Source organism: Lates calcarifer, linkage group LG6 (assembly GCF_001640805.2).
Source record: "Lates calcarifer isolate ASB-BC8 linkage group LG6, TLL_Latcal_v3, whole genome shotgun sequence".
Taxonomy (NCBI): Eukaryota; Metazoa; Chordata; class Actinopteri; family Centropomidae; genus Lates; species Lates calcarifer.
This window is the reverse complement of record NC_066838.1, coordinates 1599561-1619195: the sequence shown is the minus strand read 5'-3', so window position 1 is coordinate 1619195 and position 19635 is coordinate 1599561. Positions and strand designations below refer to the sequence as shown.

The following is a 19635-nucleotide window of genomic DNA, read 5'->3' as shown; positions in this document are numbered from 1 at the left end:
ACACATTGCCCTGATTCACTTTCTGATTACTCAACAAGACATCTGACAATGTGTGGTAAGAAATATCCAATCACAAAAGTTCTAAAAAACAACAAAAACTTAGCCTTTCTTCCTGGCCCCATCGTAAATGAGCTTGTTTTAATGTAGAAAACACAAGTATTTTAGGTTAACTTAACTTTAGGTTAACTTAATTTCTACATGCTATATTATTCACAGAACACCCTGGACACACTGGAATAAATTTGTATTCAGATATTTCATTTGACTATCAAGATATCTAGTGGCCTTTCTATATTTCACAATATTTGAAATATAGAAAGGCTAAAGTTTGTCACTTACAGCTGAGAGGTTTAATTTCTCCACTCAGTCCATGGTGAGGTAAACTACCAAAATAAAAGCATCTTAAAGTCAATATGGTCCCATACAAGCACAGCACTGAGTAAGTGCATTAAAAACATTAATGACTGCATGTGCCAAACTTTCCTGCAGTTGAAAAAGATAAATCAGAGATGCTTGTCTTCACAAACAATAGAATACAATTAAAGTGCTCAGTGCTCAGCTTCAGTTGATGACATGAAATACCACAAATCAAGTAGTCATGGAATCAGACAGAAACTTTAACATCCATATTAAGACAATTAAATTTAAAAATCAGCCAACTAAAGAAGAAGCAGTTATTATTATGTACATATCTAGAATCAAATTCAGTTCCTTTGTCATTGTATTTTATGAAGTTAAATTTGGGACTATTCATTCATACTTGTACTGCACTGTAGCTGGATTGTAATTCTAATTGTACTGTTTAATTGTCTTATTCTGTTCTTTAGTTTTATCTTCTATTTTACTTATATATTATATATTATATTATTATTATATTATAAATCATTTCAAATCCTATCCATGTGTTTCTCTTCATAGTTTTTATATTGTTTTTATAGTAGTTGTATTATATTGTTTTTTTTTCCTTTTTCTATCTCATATTGATGCCTTTGCTTGTATTTATTATGTAAAGCACTTCACATTGTGTTGTTGTCACAAGGTGCTATGAATTTGCTTTACCTCAGCTTGCCTTCTGGGTGGATATTAGTCTACACTGGTTCACTGGTTATTCCCTCAGGCTGCGGCTGAGTATTCTGCTGACAGTCTACTGACTAACTCATGAGCTGGAAATGAACTGATGGCCATTTGAGTTGAGTAAGTTTGAACTTTGTTGAACCTATGTTCTATGCTACTACAGTTAATTGTATTTCAATAGGTAAGGGCAATCCTTCACCTTACCGACATATAGCTATATCTGCAGTGCTTGACTTGCACAACTAATGTACAGGACATTACCAGGAAACATCATGTACAATGAATCTTCAGTGCATGTTAGAATGAAAAAGGTTATGATCCTACTTTTAAAACTAAAGATATCGGCTCTTATATTTAGTTTTGGTGTCTTTTTTCTTTCTAATTTAGTTTGTGTGTATTTTATATTGGTTATTATTAACTTTTTCCCATCCTATTTATTATATTTTTTCAGTCTACTTTCTTTTTTCCAAGATCACTTCTATTTGTGATGTATGTGATTTGGCTGCTGTGACACTGCAGTTTCCCTTTGGGATTAATAAGCCGCTCTTTCTGTCTATCTATGTTTTACTAGGATGCTCATCATTTTGCAAGATTTGCTCATGGAAAATCTTCATCAAAATCTTGTTGCAGCAATTATGAGTGTGTGTATTAACAGATTTCTGTAAATATCACTCATTTAATTAATTATTAGATATCTTTTGGCCACCCCAATACTGTTCAAGTACAACCATCATTTATGATTTATTACATAAGCCTCACTGTTCAGTTCCTCTCAGCCTCTCTGTTCAGTGTCTGTTTGCTTCTGTTAGTGGCATTTTGTTTGTAAACTTTATTTATAAAAAGGTCTGTTGCATGCATTTTAAACTGTAAACAAAGGGAGGCTTACTGAAAAAAATATGGTATCTGCACGGTGACAGTATTATGTATGTGTGTGTGGTTGTTGCTCATGAATTTAGTGGTAAAAAAATGTGTTGCTTACATATTACACAGTAATTACATGTCATTTATTTAAGCATACTTACCATATCCTCACCTTCATTTTTGTTGTTTTGCAGAGGTGTTGGTTGTTTATGATTGTATTAGAGGCTGAAGTTTGTGGTGCCATTGAACTGCATTGTGTTATACTGACAGGTGTGCAGGTGGGCATTGGACAAATACACATATGCAGCAGTGAGCTCTGAAACGTGGTCAGTACCAGCACTGACTCATCAGCTTCTCTTCCACAAACTGGAAAGAGGTCAACCCCACAATAACTAAGTCCTCTTCACAGTTAAGTAGGTTGAGCCAAGAAACTAACCGAGTGATTGTCAACACACAAATCTTCATGAATGTCTACAGACACACACACACACACACACAAAGGGTTAAAAGCAGTCCCTGGAGTATTTACCCTGCATTACACCAGAGGCCATCTGTGTCTCAGCAGCACCATATGGATGACCATCAACAGGCCTCTAGACTTAGTGATAGCAAGCTGGCTAGCTGCTCTGTAGGAAGAGGGTTAAAACAAACACTTAACTGGGCAGCATGCTAATCCCTCTGCTGTGGAAGAGTTAGTGGCTGAGCCATATGTTAGCTAACATCTGTACTAATCGATCAATCAATCAAAACGTCTTTACTGCTCATTCACAATCTGCCAGGAAGTAAGCACATACCATCTCAAGTGACCAGTAAAGCCCATTTATTCTTTTAGTGAGCTGCACTACTCTGTGTACTGGTCATTAGTTGTACAGTTTTAGGCCACTTTTATATAATTTCTTCTTTGTGTTAGAAGTTGTAAGTTTAAGACAGATTCCACCACACTAAGTAAAAGCCATGCTTAGTGAGTTAGGTGGTTAATTTATAATCAGCAGTTTTATATACAAAGATTAAATCCTCTTGTTAATGTTCCTGTGTTGCTCTTAAGATCTCACTGACCACACATAGTACCTAACTGAAACATGCATGACCTTTAGCTTTAAAGAGACATTTTTACAAAATGATGTGAGGGTTAAGGGCCTCACACAGAGAGCAGCAGGACACTGAACAGAGGTGTAACAGGCAGAGCAGCCGACTCTGGAATACTGGAATAAAAACACCTCTTGTACTTCTATACCACTGACTGCCCACTGGATGTACCCCAAGCCCTGTTTGCCCCTGATGACGCTCAGGCGTTATTATTCCTGTACCTTAAACATCTGTTTGACCTTCTGTCGGGGCAGGTTGACATTGAGTTTGTGCAGGAGTTGTAGGACCTCGCTGATGCTTAAGCTGCCATCGCCATTCTTATCAGCTTCAGTGAAGGTCTGCTTCAGCCATGTGATGACATGGTAGTCAAGGAAAGTCACCATGCAGATCCAGGACATTTACTCTTTTCATTGCTGCCGCTTATGGTGGTTAGTGAGTAAATTTTTTTAACTGAAAGTCTCAGCATTGCTAAATTTTCACATAAGTTGATATGTGTATCTATATTATGCAGTGGATACAGATGTACTTTAAAATCATCAGTCTAATTAGCAGGCAAGGTGCCTTGTGTGTAACTGTTTAAGTGAAGGATATTGGTCGCGGGTTCGCTGTCTCTTGGCCAGGCTGTCCTCATCACTGATGCCTGCCATCAGATATTTGAGGCCTGTGATCCAGGTTCGCGCCTCCTCTCCAGTGCCGGACACCAGGTCCAGGGACTCCATGTGCTCTCCATAGTACAGGCTGAAGCAGCAGTTGGGGTCGAAGCTGCCCTCTGCGTAGCGCTGGAAGATTTCCGACTGCTTACCCTCACACACCTCCCGAATGGAGTCGATGGAGACTGTTGGAGCAAACAGGATGTCGACAAGTCAGTTATGGAATATAACGTTTACTTAGTACAGTTTGGAGGTACTTCTACTTTCAATAGGTATTTCAATGGTATGTCTTTATCCCTTTAGTACAGTGTATTTCAAGACACTTTCATTGCTAGTTACTTTGCTGATCCAGATTTTATAAACAAAGCATTTGATCAGGTTTAAATATGATGCACTGTTATAATTGCTAACAGTAAAGCAGTTTGACTTTGACACGTTAGTATACAATACATTTGTACTTAGACCTCCAGGTTTTGGGTATTGTGGAGTCTCACGAGTTAATAGAAAATTAAAACACTTTAAAACGCAATAGAACTTTGAGCTGAGTTATTGACCGACTCGTCCTTCTGCGCTCTTTAGTATTCTATTGTTTTGAGAATTTACCATATAATAATGAATTTCCTGTTGTGGAATAGTTCAATGAGGAAATAAATTCTAGAGTGTGATATTTCAGTCATGATACACAGGCTTAAAAATACTCAACTCAATGAACAGGATGCAGAGAACTCAGTTTTCCCTGATAATGATATTTTAGTGGAAAACACTACATTGTGTCATTCATTTGTTTCCTCCACAACTGAAAGCACATGTTAAGTAGTTCTGTCTCTTGTCTCTCTCTCGCTTTTGTTCTAGTTTGGAAATTGGGCAGACCAGGTTAATTTCTCTGTACCTAACAATATTCAGAGAAAACATCCATAACACATATTCCTCTCTGCCTGCATCTATTTCTGTCCTTCACTTGTGCAATATACCACATGGATAAAATATTATTTATGTGCACACTCATAATGCAGAAAGTCCACTCTCCGAAAAACAATACACACACACACACACAGCACCCTCCCCTGGGCAGAACAGTATAGGACCTGTGGTTTTGTGGCAGTTATATATATACAGTATATACTATTGGATGTCAAACAAAGCATCTAACATGACAGCTGACATGCTGGTGCTGTGTTGTGTATGTTCCCATGTGGCTGTGTTTTCCACAAACCCTGCAGCTGGATATACTATACATGTACAGCACTTTTATAAATTATGCAGGAGCATACACCAGGTATCGTGTAGATAAGAGTAACCACCACTACTACTGTCTGGAATATTTGATGAGCTGCTAGCAGTAGAGCTTGAGGTTGATGTTGTCTGTTGGACAGGCTGCAGAGAATGATTGCTGTTGGTGGCTCTGTTGACCTTTGTACATTTACTACATTTACTACAGGTGAAAGTTTTCACTTATACATTTGAAATAACACAATCAAATGAAAGGTGATTGAGGAGGAGTCAGTTTTTATGTGTGTATCCACAAACTGCATGAGTACTAATCAGTATTATCAACTACAATTCTTGTGTTCTAAGTTTATTTCTGTGCAAACTATTGAAATTAAATTCTTGAGACTGTGTGTGTGTGTGTGTGTGTGTGTGTGTGTGTGTGTGTGTGTGTGTGTGTGTCTGTGTGTGTGTGTGTGTGTGTGTGTGCATGTATCATTTTCATGTGGTGTAACGTGTGCATAAGACACTGTTTGGGCAGATTAAAGCTGATGAATAATTAAGTTGACTTAAGAAGCTTATTAAATCCAGGGCTACAGAGGAGGGAGAGCAACAGGAAACTGAGCCTCTAAGCCCCCATGAGACGCCCAGCCATCCTGGGAGCTGCTGCTAAGAAGTCCCTTAGCTTTGTTTTATTCTAAAACACTACAGGAAACAGTTTTCTTTGCTTGTTGCAGATACTGTGTATGGAAAATAAATGTCCAGTATTAAATAACAAAAACACTTGATGCCTTGAGGGACTGTAGCCTAAAGGGGCAAGAATTAAATCCAACAGACCTAAAAGCCTGTCAAACATTAACAGGCCACCTGGGAGATACACTGGCACTGGAGAATAGTGGTGGCCAAACGAAGGGTTCTTTTCCAAAAGTATTCTATAAAAGGAGACCTGACTTAGAGCGAGTGGAATGAGACCACAAGCAGGAACATGTGTCTCGATGATGTGCGGTGTGTTCACCTCTTGTTTTACTTTTGTGAATAAATGATTCATATGTTAATATGAAACATGCAAACAGGTCTGGAAATTGACTTAGTAACATCAGTTATGTAAGAAAATTTGCATCATAGTTGATCAGCATTTGGTCATTGAGTTCAGGTCAAATTTGGAAAACTTGAAATAATGCTACATCAGTCTGACTGACTGCAGATTCTGGCACCAAAAACAAAGAAAGCAACATCCAAAAATGAATGAACACATCATCACATCACGTCATAAAGACATTTTAGCAAATTACATGGTCTTTTCTTTCCACTATTACCAAATTTTTAAATAACATATACATAATCTCTGAGACTACCAACTCTAGTGATGTATTTTATTAAAAACTGACAAATGTGACCAGCAGAAGAGATGGTGTGCCAGTTAAACTGACATTTTTCTGACATTTTATAGATTTAATCATTGATTGTTTATAAAATAAATAACACTAGTAACTAATACTAGTTTGTTTGGATCCTTAAAATGAAATGCAGTAGGCTGGTTAACAATAGCTGGCACAGTCACTCAGGAACTGTTTACAAAAACAGCTGTGGCTGTTGTCTTTCTGACAAACTGAATTGTTAATGGTGAGTAGGCTGAGCCTCTTGGAAGGATGACATATGGAGATTCAGCTTATGGGATGCCTGGTAACATTCAATGCGCCCTTGCCTGTCACAGAGAATATGGCATGAGTGGCTTTCCATAAGTCTGAATTTTGAATGCCCTGAACTACAGGAGAAAGACAGATTTAAGATGCTGTTCCCTTGAAACTGTGAGAAGAAGAGGACACTCACTCTTGGCCTTTTCGTTCTTGCGCGAGGGCCTCCAGCGGATGCAGGATTTGTGCTCGTCCAGATAGAAGAACCGCACCAGTCCCTTGGAGCCGCCACGGAGCTTCACCATCTGGGTTCCCATCTGCATGGAGCTCATACATTTCTCCACTAGAGGCAAAAAAAACAAGCCAGACAGAAGAAAAAAAAAATATTGGGAAGTTGTCAAAAAGGAAATCACTGGAGTGTGCACTGCAACTGAAAGGAAATGTGTGACAGACAGAAATGTGTACACACTACATGTTTTCAGTCAACAGTGTGTATGTGTGTGTGGACTTGTTTTACTATATTCATGGGGTCCGAATACCGGGAGCACACTATACTAGTGGGGTCTGATAGCTTTGTGAGCACCAAAATGCTTAAATGGCTCTGGACTTGGTTTTAGGTTTAGGCATTCAATTGTGATAGTTAAGGTTAAGGTGAGGGGTTAGAAGATACATTATGTCAATGACAGCACCCCAGAGAAAGACAGATGTAGAAGAATGCGTGTGTGTATATTTGTGCTCTCACATAAAACACAGTTATTACTTATACACACATGAACACTCAGCATTGCAAAGCAAACATATTGGATATGCCTGTCACTGCCGACAGGATTTTCCTCATCTCGTGGGAGGAAGAAAAAGTGAAAGAAGATAGACGACAGCGAGAAGCAATTTCTCCACGAAAAGCCCTTTAACAAGATCTCTACTTCACACTGTAGACTAGGACAGAACCACCACCAAAATCAATAATGCCAAGAGCTCTTTTTAGATGTGAGGTTTCATATTGTAGCCTAAACTTAGCAGAAGAAGACACCAATAGAATAAGACTGACTTTAATGAGACGCACCGAAATCCTGTGGTGACACTGAAAACACAGCTAAGCATCTATGTGACCTTGCTATTATTTTGGGGGATAGATTTGGAAAGTTCCTCCACAGGAAGCTAATGGTGTGGTAATCAGGCCTGGTCTGGCTGGTATGGACAGCGACATGCCCCTGGGACGCAGTCACACCCTATGTGGCCATACTATCAATTATCAGCTGCCTGCCACATCCTATCAAACACCCAGAACATGCAGGAAATTAGGCCACCTCAGCACACAAATGTCTAACTAAGGTTAGCAGATCACTGACACACACAACATTCACCATACCTGCTATATGTGTAATGCTGCTTTTACGGCATTTTGGAAAATTCATGGACACACGTTTCTGAGTTCAACTCAGCCATAAGCCAGTAACTACTGTACATATTCAGGAAAAAGGTAGTATTAAATTGATGCCATTTTAAATTATGCAGCATAAACAAGTACAGGCCAGTCACCAATAAAGCCCAGGTAAATTGTTGAGCCCAGGTAAATTGATGAAAGTACTAGCTTACTAAATCTTGCAGCAATTCAGCGAGGGAGCTGTTATACACAAGTGCTGCTTTTGGCCCTCCTGTTTAACATATGTTAAATCATGTCTGATGAAGCTGATTTGAAACTAAAAAGTTCACAGTAAACACCAAGCATTTTATACTTCAAAAGAATGAGTTCTAACCTGGATCATATTTTGTCCAATTTGACCTAAATGCAACATACATATAAAACCTCTGCTGTTTAAGCAAACTATGCAAACCAGCAGTGATGGAATGCTCTAAGTGAGCATTGATTTTCTTGTGGCTGTGGTCTCACTGCAAAGAGCCCGCCCCCAGGGCATTGTCAATGTAGTTCAGTCCTGTTCTCCTAACCGCTGCTATTGAACTTTATTGTGCTTTATAAAAACAGGATATACAGCATAAGGCATTAAAACGCACACTGAAATGTTGGAAACCATTTTAAAAGAAATTAATAAGATACAAACAGAGTAAATAAATACTGGATAGGTAAAGTTAAGTGTAAGATGCATCACGAGTGATTAAGTTTTATTCAAATGCAATGAAGAGCACATAACCTTAACCTTAATATAAAGGTATAGATATGTCCAAGATTGGTCTAGCTTTGTGGTGCATAGTCATTTCAGCCTCCCTCTACACAGTAGTGAACCCTGGGAATGGTTGACCAGATGACCTGAAAATCTACGCAGTCTCAGTACGAACTGAAGCACTGGGATCTTTGCCTCATGTCTCTCCCCTCCTCCCCTGCAACTCCCCTTGTGGCCTCCTAGGGAGGTGTCTCATGGTTTGAAAACCTGACCTTATACACTCTAATTAGATGCTTGTCTTTTCACATTCTGAACCTAAATTTATACCTTGAAAGGTTTGACAGCTTTGTTAGCTACATCATGTCTGTTAGCTATATCATGCTAGTTGGTTTAGCTCTTGCTTGTAAACCAGGTGCTGTTTGCTGAACACAAATGAGAAATCAGTAAATGGAAGATTCTCAGTTATCATTTAGAACAAACATGCTAAACCATGTGTCATATAATATTCTCTCATGTGCACATTTGACTACATCTGACCGTAATTACACTAAGAGTTATGGCCAATGAGCCACCACCTTTCCATTTTCAAAATAAATGACATGCTTTTGTGCATGCTTACAACCCTAAAATTACACCAAACAGTATTCCCATTGCAGTACTTTTTGACAGCATTTAACATTTAAAACATATGTTTCATATGTTTCATAAACCACTTGTTTATTCAGGGCAGTTTAAAACGAAACCGAAACCGGTTTCCGAAACCACCGTTTGTGTTTCGTTTTCCATTTACTGTGGGAGAATAAAGGAACATATTATCCATAACCAGTTGACCCCGAATGATTTTAGAGCTTGGACTGTTTCAAGTAATATAAATGCAACATGGCTGTGGAGCAGCTTCTTATTGATTTCAGGGGAAGGGTTATTTCTGTAGCTGCTGACTGATTGCAGTGCCTGATACCAGTGGTTGTAACAGAGCTAAGGATCTACACTCCTTCAGCCAGAGAGGGGGCAGAAATCCATGAAATGAGCTGCTGTCAAACTTTGGTTGGAATGAGAGCATGCAGACTCTGCGGGCTCTCAGGTCACAATGGCACACAGCTGAAAACCATCTCCTGACAGTGATCTACGTGGCTCATCCTCCTCTTCCTGACAAAAATGAGCTGCACACTCTCTAACAGCCATCACAGTCTCCTGGCCAACATTTACATCTGCTGCTATCACTGCCTGCATCCTGAAGTCTCTGTGGAGACAGAGAGCCCCATGGTCAACCCACCATGTCTTTGCTTATCTGACATTAAAGAGAAACTGATGGAATATCAGATTGTCTAGACTAAGTGGAGATCAGTTTAGAAGAAAACAGCAGTTCCTTTTTGCTCTGCTCATTTGATTTCACCAGTGTAGTGAGAGGTTAAACCTGATCAAACTGCAACAAAAGAGGATCATTTCAATGTGTAACACACTCTGGTTTGTGGTCGCCTTGAATACAATTAGGGAAGGAGGCCACATTCTGCTCACAGTCCCCTGCCAATCAACTAAAACAAGAACGTATATGCTCATGTGATGTAGCTGGCCGTGTGTGGGAAAACCCTTGGGAAGTCAACTCTTCTACTGTACTTTACTACAGAGTACTCACATAGAAGTAGCATAGTTTGTGAGCTTAACCCCAAGGGTGAAGTAAAGCCAGTCAGGGGAGGCTGTAGGTGTACTTTCACAGTGAAACACTACAGCCCACTGCTACAATCAACCCACCAATAAAATGAATCATGACTCAGGAGACTGAAGAATATTTCAAATACGGATTTGAATAAACCACTACTGGTACAAGACTGCACATGATAATAATACTAATCATATGTCACTGCATACTATGAAACAGTAACTCAGAGTAACTATATGTAATATAGTTACAATAGTAAGTCCACATACACAGCAAAAACACAGCAAATAGCACAGACCAGCACCCATTCAGCACTAAGTGGTGGAAGAAATTCACTGTATCCATTTCTGCCAATTGGAAAGGTTAGTCATAACCTATGGATGGCTGATTAAACCTGGATAATTAACTCCAGTTTAATTAATGAGTTCACAGTTGGTTTGCGTTTAGTTCACAGTTGGCACTTGGATTTGCATGTCCATATCTACATATTGGTATATATGTGAAGTATTGTGAAACACATATGAAGTTATGCAAAATATGAAATAACAGCTATAATTCCCAGAGTTTATTCAGACTTTTCAAGACTCTGTGATTCAGGATCAGGATTACAGAAGAATCCAGAAGTCAGCCACTGTAAACTTGCGTTTGAATTATTAATGATCACAACTGAAAAGACAGACAGATCATACAAAGTAATTTCACCACATTCAACCCAAGACAAGACACTATACAAAACATCTGTGCTAAGCAAGTATCAGTAGACTACACCTAAGGAATGAAACTGCCTTCTGGCTAACATGCATCAAACACATTAAATAACCCCATGGATGCCAAAACAAACTCTTTGTGTACTATATTTATGGCAAATGAGAGAGGGGCCATTTATTTTAATAATGTTGAAAAGCTTTTGGAATTAATTTGGAAAAATGTACCTGTTTCACAAAATTCCACCAGTGAATCTGCAGCACCACTTCCTGCTTTAAATCTTTTTTTAACTAGCAAAATTACTTCATCATATTATCAAATGTGACTTTGCTAATTCAAGGCTAACATTATTCAGCATGCATGCTATTCTATAACAAGAAGCTATGATTTAGAATATATGCAGGGAAAAGACAGATGAACTGTTGTAGAATTTCACAATAAAAAAAAAGATGCTGCTTACTTGTTTTTGAGACAAAGAAATATACACATGTACAACACCTTGTAGATATAGAGAGAGAAACAAAAGTGGAGCATGACGCACACTCACATAAAGGCAGAACACTCTTTTACTAGTGGGGGCCTGGGCCTATTGCCATGGTTACAACATTAAATTTAAAGTGTGTTGATGTGTGGAAGATGCATTTTGGAGGAATGCGGGATGTTCACTTGATGTTCAAATGGCTGAGGAGATCAGATGTTATCTGCACACTTGATTAATAAGAGGCCTTGTTAAGAGTCACAACAACTAAACAAAAGTGCTTGTTTCTGTATATAAGCTGACTTTAATCCTCCACCTGTAAATGCTGTATTGCATTCATGAAGCCTCAAAAAAAATCAACAGCACAGTTTTTCCTTTTTAATGAATTTCCAAAAAAATGTCTAAAATTCTGTTTTGGCTTTATCATTATGGTATACTGAATGTAGACTGATGAGGGGGAAATTCATTTAAATGATTATACCATAAAGCTGCATCATAACAAAAAAATGAAGGGTCTGAGTATTTTCTAAATGCACAGTGTCTAATTAGTAAACTTGCAAATTAAACAGCTAGACAGAAAACTAGATTGTCAGAAGACAGTATAGTCACAGCAGTCTCATTTGTTATTAATGATGACATCATTCCCTAGATAAGAAACAACATTGTGGAGCAGGCATCTGATTCAGCTGATGGTGAGTTATTACTACAGACATTAAAACAGTAAAGGAAACCCTATCACCAGATAAGAATGTTGATACTAAACCATTCTGCAAAAACATTTGCGTCTGCATCACATTTAACAATTTCAAAATTTTGACCTTCCACTGTGTATGCACATGGAAAATACTGTATAGTAAAGGTTTAGGGAAAGAGCATAGTAATGACAAATAAATTATGGTTGAGGAAGAAATTATTAAAATTAACTTTCAATGAACCAAAACAACCAGCGCTTCTTCCAGCGTTGTGCCCATTCTCCACAAAAGGGAGATAACATGACTGAAGTGTTTAACACAAGCAAATAAGAAAAAGTCGCTCAGTAAAAAAATCTTGGAATATGGCCAGATGACACATTTTTATCTCTGTTAGATTATGATGACACTTGTTGCTTGTTTCTAACTGTTATTATACTAGATCATCTAGATAGATAATCTTCACTGTCCTCAGAGTTGCCTCTAAACCTAGCAAAACTGCATTTTTGTACTCTGCACCTCGGGCTTAGAATTATTTCCAAGATAACCTTCACTGAAAACACTGCCTATATATCAGGCATTCAATCACCACATGTTTCATAAGGAATGTGGTCCCAATTATATTCAGCACCAATAAATTTCAGACCTCTATCTGAAGGGACATGGTTGCTGTGGAATGGGATGACCTACATCAACACTCCAGTATTTAACAAGCATTAGCAGTCCTGCTGGAGGCCACAGCTGCTGAGGTTGGTTAATGGGGTTAAAGCAGGAAGCAGAAAACAGGGTAGTAGTTTTCCACCAAAACACAGCTGAGCCCAGGTAAGATGAGTGGGTGTCACCTCAGTGACGTAGCAGGGTGACCTGGGTGACTGTCGTCCTGCTGCCACTGTCACAATATGGGACAAGTAGGTGGAGTTAGCCACTGTTCTCTGTCAGGGCACCAGGTTAAGCCCAGAGGGATTGTCTCGTGGCCATATGTTGTAAACACGCACAGAAGCATACACACACACACACACACACAGGTGATTGTGTGATTCCATGGTGCAAATGGTCATTTTGCTGAGGTTGAAGCAGCAAACCTGATGAAGACTGACAGGGTGGTAGTGTAAAGGTTAAACACAAGGAGCCTCTCTAATAATTAACCAGGCGATCTATGTCTGTTCAGTGATTAAAGATGAAAGGCAGAAGAATTGGTTTCTTACCCTGAGAAGTCCACATCTTATTTAGTGATGAGTGACTAGTATAGGCTGAGGTCACCATAACAACCAAAGCATTTAGGATAAAGGCAAATGACAGGAACAAGATGAACAAATGAACAAATAAAAACATTATGCTCTCGCTTCAAATACACTGCCAGTCAGATAAACTCACCATTCTCTCATATACTCGCCAAGGTTGTATGAACTCACAATTAAATACCACAGTACAAAATGCTAGGGTCTGGAGTCTCCATGGCCACTTGCACAAAAACACAACAACACTGACCACAAACAAGTGTCAAATATAATCCTGGTCTTGCAGACTGGTAATGCAAGGGATTTCTGAAATGGTGTGGAACTGTTTTATATATATTCACAAAAGCCTGATATGTGTGATATCCAACTACTCTAACTCTACTCTCGTTTAGCTGACTAATCTTACCCATGTAGCCAAGCCTCCACTTGGAGAAGGCTATAATGCTGCTGCCTATCCAGAAGAAGTCCTCCACCACATGGGACAGAGAGGCCTGCTGCTGGCTCTTCTCTTTGTCCATTTCCTCCTCTGAGGAGAAAGCTTCTTTAGCTGGAGGTCCGGGCTTGTCTCCAGTGGGAGGCATGGCTGTGGAACACATCATGGCTGAGGACACTGGTCCAACAGGGAAAAACCCGTTCTTCTTGGATGTGCTCATTTAGGATAAGTGAAATATCACGTTTATGCCTAAAAGTCGAGGGGATATGCCCACAGAAATTTCATTTGAGAGTTAATGTCAGCGTGGGTAAATTAGGTATGCAAATTAGACATTTAGCTACAGTATTATTGAGTAAAAAAACTTTTTGGCTAATGTTCTACGTCCTCCGTTACTCCACCTCTTTAAAAACTCACAGGCTGACAGTATCTCTTGCTGGTAGTTTCCTTCCTAGATTCACAGCAGAATCTGCAAAGAAAAGCCCACAGAATAAATTCCTTCTTCTTCCAATCAACAGTTGGTCAATAATCTTGTGATGTTATTGCCCCAGCAAACCTGCTTATTGCACAGCGATCTCTTCAATATTCTTCCATCTCTAAAACCAAGAAGATGCAGCAGAATGTTTTCAAAGCTACAATTTGTCTTCATGCTGTGCCATCATTTCTTTATTTCTTCCCTCAGTTGGCATTTATCAGTGACACTGAAAACGACTGGCTTCTCACGAAAGAGAGACTGCGGCTGCATCAATGGAAAGCAGAAACGAAATGGAAGCACAACACACAAACAGTAACTGTGCAACATGTGTTGGGCGGACAGAAATCCTAAATCCCCGGGAAGCAGTAATCCTGATCCAGGAGATTTGCTAATTGTGTGAAGTGAAATGCAGTGACCCACAGAAAAAGCCAGAGGGAGGACAGTAGGACATGACAGACCCCTAATAAAGATGAGGCTTTTTTTATGCCCCACGACCAATCAAAGAGTCTGTTTTATGTCAGAAGGTGTTTCCTCTGAGCGATCAGATATTCCCACTCCTGTCTGCGGACGTCACACAGCCCCAGCCAAGCTCCACATGAAACAAGCCTTTTATCAATTATCCTGCACTGACTCTATCTTCCTGGCTGCCCTGCTGAGGCTCTGCATTATCACCAGTGTAGACTGACAACTATAGCTCATTCTCTCAGTTTGGTTGTAAATCCCTGAACCACGCATACTTGAGCAATTACAGCAGTTCTTATTAGTTATCATGTGCTTAAATGTAAATACCACTACACAATGCTACTTTTCACAAACCTTCTTAATACTAATACTTTCAACAAATTTTCTCTTTTTGTTAAAACTCCACCACAGCACCATCTCCAAAAAAATTTCAGGCCAGACAGTGGGATGCAGCAGTCGAAGCACGTTGAGTGGTGTCAAACACTGTCAGACCTCTGGACGTGGACCTCTGACCACCTAGACTGCTCAACAAACAGGTGCCAGGTACTGAATATGAAACAGTTTAACTTACAGAGCTGACAGAATCTGACAAAGAGCCAATGTAAAAAGCCCTGTGCAGAGGTGGCTGCAAAACTGCCCACTGCACAGAACCACTGTAGAAACGCTTTTCACAAAAACATTATCATAAATAAAGTAGAAATGGACAAACTATTAAAATGTTCAAATAGTAGGGGTGCTGAAAGACAATGTAAGCTGTGCCCCAGTTCAACATCCACCTTCTTTGGATCATCTGGACACTACATAGGTAATATCTGGAGGAGACAATATACAGTTCAGTCAATGAAATAGGTGACTGCTAGTAACTCAAACAGTAGAAGACAAACTCATTTCCTTTCTGACTTCTACCTCAAATGTTCCGGTTCATTCTGCAGTAAAAAAAAAAAAAAAGGGGAAGTAGGGGAGAATGTTTTCATGCCATATGTATAGTTCTGACAGTTACAACAATATTTTATGACATTATAAAGAAAAGTAATGTCTTCTGGGATCCCACAAACATGTAGTGAATATATTTCTCAGGGTTTAACATCTCAACAAACTGCACACAAGGCAGCTGTAAGTAGATTTAAGCTCTAAACGAAGGCAACAAGTGCAACTTATCTTCAGCAGGACACCTTTCACATGAGGATTTGGCTCAGCTAATTCACATGTGATAAAGCATGATATCGCCAAGTAAGTGCTCAAAAACCATACTCTGTGGGTGCATGTGTGTCTGTGTTTTAGGGAATCAAAAAGACAGAGAGAAACAAGGTCACTAAACCCAGAGTTAAAAGCAAGGCAGCAGCAGAAGTCAGATTATAGTGTACATGCACGATCACATTCAGTGAAATTTCTGCTCTACAGAAACTGTCATCTCTGTGAAATGAGACTACAGTCTGACCAAGATGAGCCAGCTTCATGCCAGGTGAAGTGAAACACTATCTGCAGCACTAACACTGGACCTTTCTGAGTTTTTGAAGGTTGGTAAAACATTGCTAGAAATTTAATTTGATATCATTAACACACAAAGAAAAAACACCAACTTTACTGACTTGTTTCATTTAATTATTGACAGCAACTGACTTGTATACCAGATACAATAACTCCAGCTAATAATACAAATCGGTCAGCAAAATGTCAATATTTATTTATGTCACCCTACCACATTAATAATCCTGCAAGTTCCCTTTAACTCAAACTTCTTAGATTACCTCAAACACAGTGGGATCAGCACACTGCTGAGGCTTAAAGCACTTCCAATTTGGGATGTTGTCGGCAGCAAAACTGTTAAATCTGGCTTTACCTTCCCACTGCGTTATCTATAATTAAACAGAGTGCCTGACCTACAGTTAGGTTGAGGGATCCAGACCAGAGCAGCGTGGGCCCATCTGTGTCAGCAAACCAGACTACAGAGAGGACTCAGGCCTCTGCATTCATTACTCCAATTTGCTTCGCTTGTCACTACAGCCATATAGGCTACCATTAGCTGAAGGCAATCGTTGAATTTTGAGATGCATACATTCATTAGATTTAATAGCTTGTTGGGATGCAACTCCAAATCTTCTACAGTAAGATCTTGTAAGCAGAGAGCCTGGTGAGGGAAGTTAACCAACCAAAAATCCAAAACTTGAATGAAAAACATGCTGTTTGATGGTCAATTCAGTGTCGAGTTCAGAGGACCCTTTGAATGGCCATTAATATGATTTAATACTCACTACATAACGGCGTACAGAGTCAGATGCATATAACAGGGAAAATTAAAGCTGACAGAAATGTCTTGAGTTTGAATTGTCAGCAGAAGACAGAACACATCGAACACAGACCCATGTTATGTCATTTACAGCAACATTATATATCGTTCAGAGTCAAGAGAAAACAGTTAACGAGTAGAGTAAAACAACTGTTAGCTAACTCACCGTGGCCCCGGGGTTTGGCTTTTTCCAATTTTTGACCAGGCAAACATTTTGAAACACAGTTCTCAAACAGTAAGTTGGGATTGCTGTGTCGTTTTCGCACCTTCGACCAAGTGGCATAAATGTAAATTTTCGACGATTTGTCATTGAGATACCGAAGACGAGCTGATTCGTGGAAACTCGCGATCTGTGGCATAACAACGGAAACTCTTTAGTATCACACTGAAAAAGGGGTGAAAATCCTCTCCTGTGGCGAATTCCGACTTCGTATGACTCTAATGAAAGTATTAAAAATAAAAACATTACACTGGATTTACATTTTTTCATAAATATCGACACACCGGAAATTATCACATGGAGACATTTTGGCACATCTCATTACTCAGGTAGCTCTCGCACGTGCACACACCGGTGTTGCATTCGGGTACAACTTGGAAAATGGGGAATCTAGCAGTTACCCGTTTTCATATGATAAAAAATAAATAAATAAAGCTGGAGTTGTATGTTCACGGATAAATGGGAATACAGTAGTAGCAAGTAGAAGACCAATTGTTTTGTAGACTTGTGTAGATTCATGAACTACAGTTCCAAGGATTGGACACACTGGCTTCACATCTGTGGCCAAGAGTCATGGGATATGATGTCATATGGTTGATGTCCCAGGTCCACTGTCAAGATTTTAGATATGAGGTTATGAGGTCCAAACCCCCACTCAAACCCTGATACCACTTCACTATACACACAATAAATCATTCGATTCGATCATTCGAACATTCTTTCCTGAAATGTATATATCAAACTGATTATGGATAACGATGGTCCAATAAGTGGCACTGGAAAGTGTCCAAGTTATATGCAATAGATGTCCATCTCTATTATCTTCCATTACACCGCACCAGCTTGATGGATGACAACTTGAAAATGTACACAAATTATATTGTATATGCTTCCTTGTGTCCTTTTTTTTTTTTTTTTTTTTTTTTTTTTGGTTTTGTTTTGTTTCTATTACATGATAGTATATGATTTTTTTTTTTTTGAACAGAGGTTGGACCTCAAGACAATAAATCAATTCATAACCCCATACAACAAAGTAGAGTGTATGCCCATTAGGTATAAGTAGGCCAATAGAAAGTAGGCCAAAGCCCAGGTGGCTAATTTTACTGAGAGAACTGTCTCCATACATCATGTTGTTTGTGATAGGGGCACTTGTGGCACTTGACTATTAAAGTGGACACACGGGTGACCTTCAAATCTGATTACTGTTGACAAGCAGTGGGAATGCTCCCTGAGGGATTTTGGGATCTCAGCATTTTGTCATTTAATTGCTATTCCCTCACAGAAGGAAATGTTTGCTGTGTGAGAGCTTTTGCCTCAGGTGGATGTGCACTGGCCATGGTGCTGAAATGCTCTAATGAGAACAAACCTGTTTGTTGCACTGTATATGGGAGATTCTGCCCTTAACCCTTGTGTTGTCCTCTGGGTCAAAGTGACCCGGTGGCCGACAATATGCCTTTGTGTGTGTGTGTGTGTGTGTGTGTAGTAGGATTTGTTGTTGTGCATGACATTCGTGATTCTGAAGCCGTTATCTTTTGTTTTTGAATAATAGTAAGAAGAAAAAAGTATATGGAATACGAAGGGCAATACAAAGGGCAACGGGTGCTTTCACACCTTCAGGGTGCGACCACTCACTTTTTGAAATCACTTTAAGAGTCGCAAGAGCATTTTTAGCAATAACAATTAAGGTTTCCCTGACTTCACTATTAAAGGGGAATACAACCAGTTTTACAAATCAGTTTTTGTTTCTGGGTGTTAAAAAAAAGTATGTCATCCTTAGTGTCTCTGGAGGGATCTGTGTAAAGTCTGATAAATGTCCTCAAGTGAAAGAAGTGAGCCCATCCGAGTCCTGTAGCCTGTTTAGGCTGGAGCTACAGGCTCCAGGCTGATACTAGCATGACATACCTGAATCTCTGATGCAACTGTTGACAGTTGAGTTCCATTGTGGGTAATTTAGACACCAGGTTTTGCCAAGGTGCATTGAATTAAAAAGAAGATTAATAAAATGATTTTTTTTTAAATTGTCCATAATGGGTCTGACAATGTTACAGGGGTGTGTTGCTTACTAGACTGAGTAGTCTTATACATTTTGGCATCCTTGCGCCACTCTAATTTTAAGACTGATTTTGAGATCTCCACAGCGCCCCCAAATGCAGGCCATGTTGGAAAAAAAGGCACTTGGATTTTCATGAAATTCTGTGAAGTCATTGATTTCATCATTGTGGACATACTAAATTCACTAAATTCACTAAATTCACACATGCTTGGATGCTCACAAAACTTGGCCTGTATGTCGAAATCGCCTATTAAAGTTACAACTAGCCAGAAGCATGTTTGTGAAGTCTGAGGGTGAGAGGAATGAGGAT

The 19635-nt window shown here is 39.3% G+C and overlaps 1 protein-coding gene across 1 annotated transcript in view; it reads right to left on the bottom strand.

Moving 5' to 3' along the window:
* plch2a (phospholipase C, eta 2a) overlaps positions 1–18882 on the bottom strand; it is a 60297-nt gene extending 41415 nt beyond the window's left edge. Inside the window, 4 exon segments of the mRNA XM_051071014.1 lie at positions 3243–3372; positions 3613–3856; positions 6708–6854; positions 17219–18882. Of these exon segments, the coding sequence (XP_050926971.1) occupies positions 3243–3372; positions 3613–3856; positions 6708–6854; positions 17219–17411 (714 nt within the window). The 5' untranslated portion in view covers positions 17412–18882.
* Positions 18883–19635: the final 753 nt, after the last annotated feature.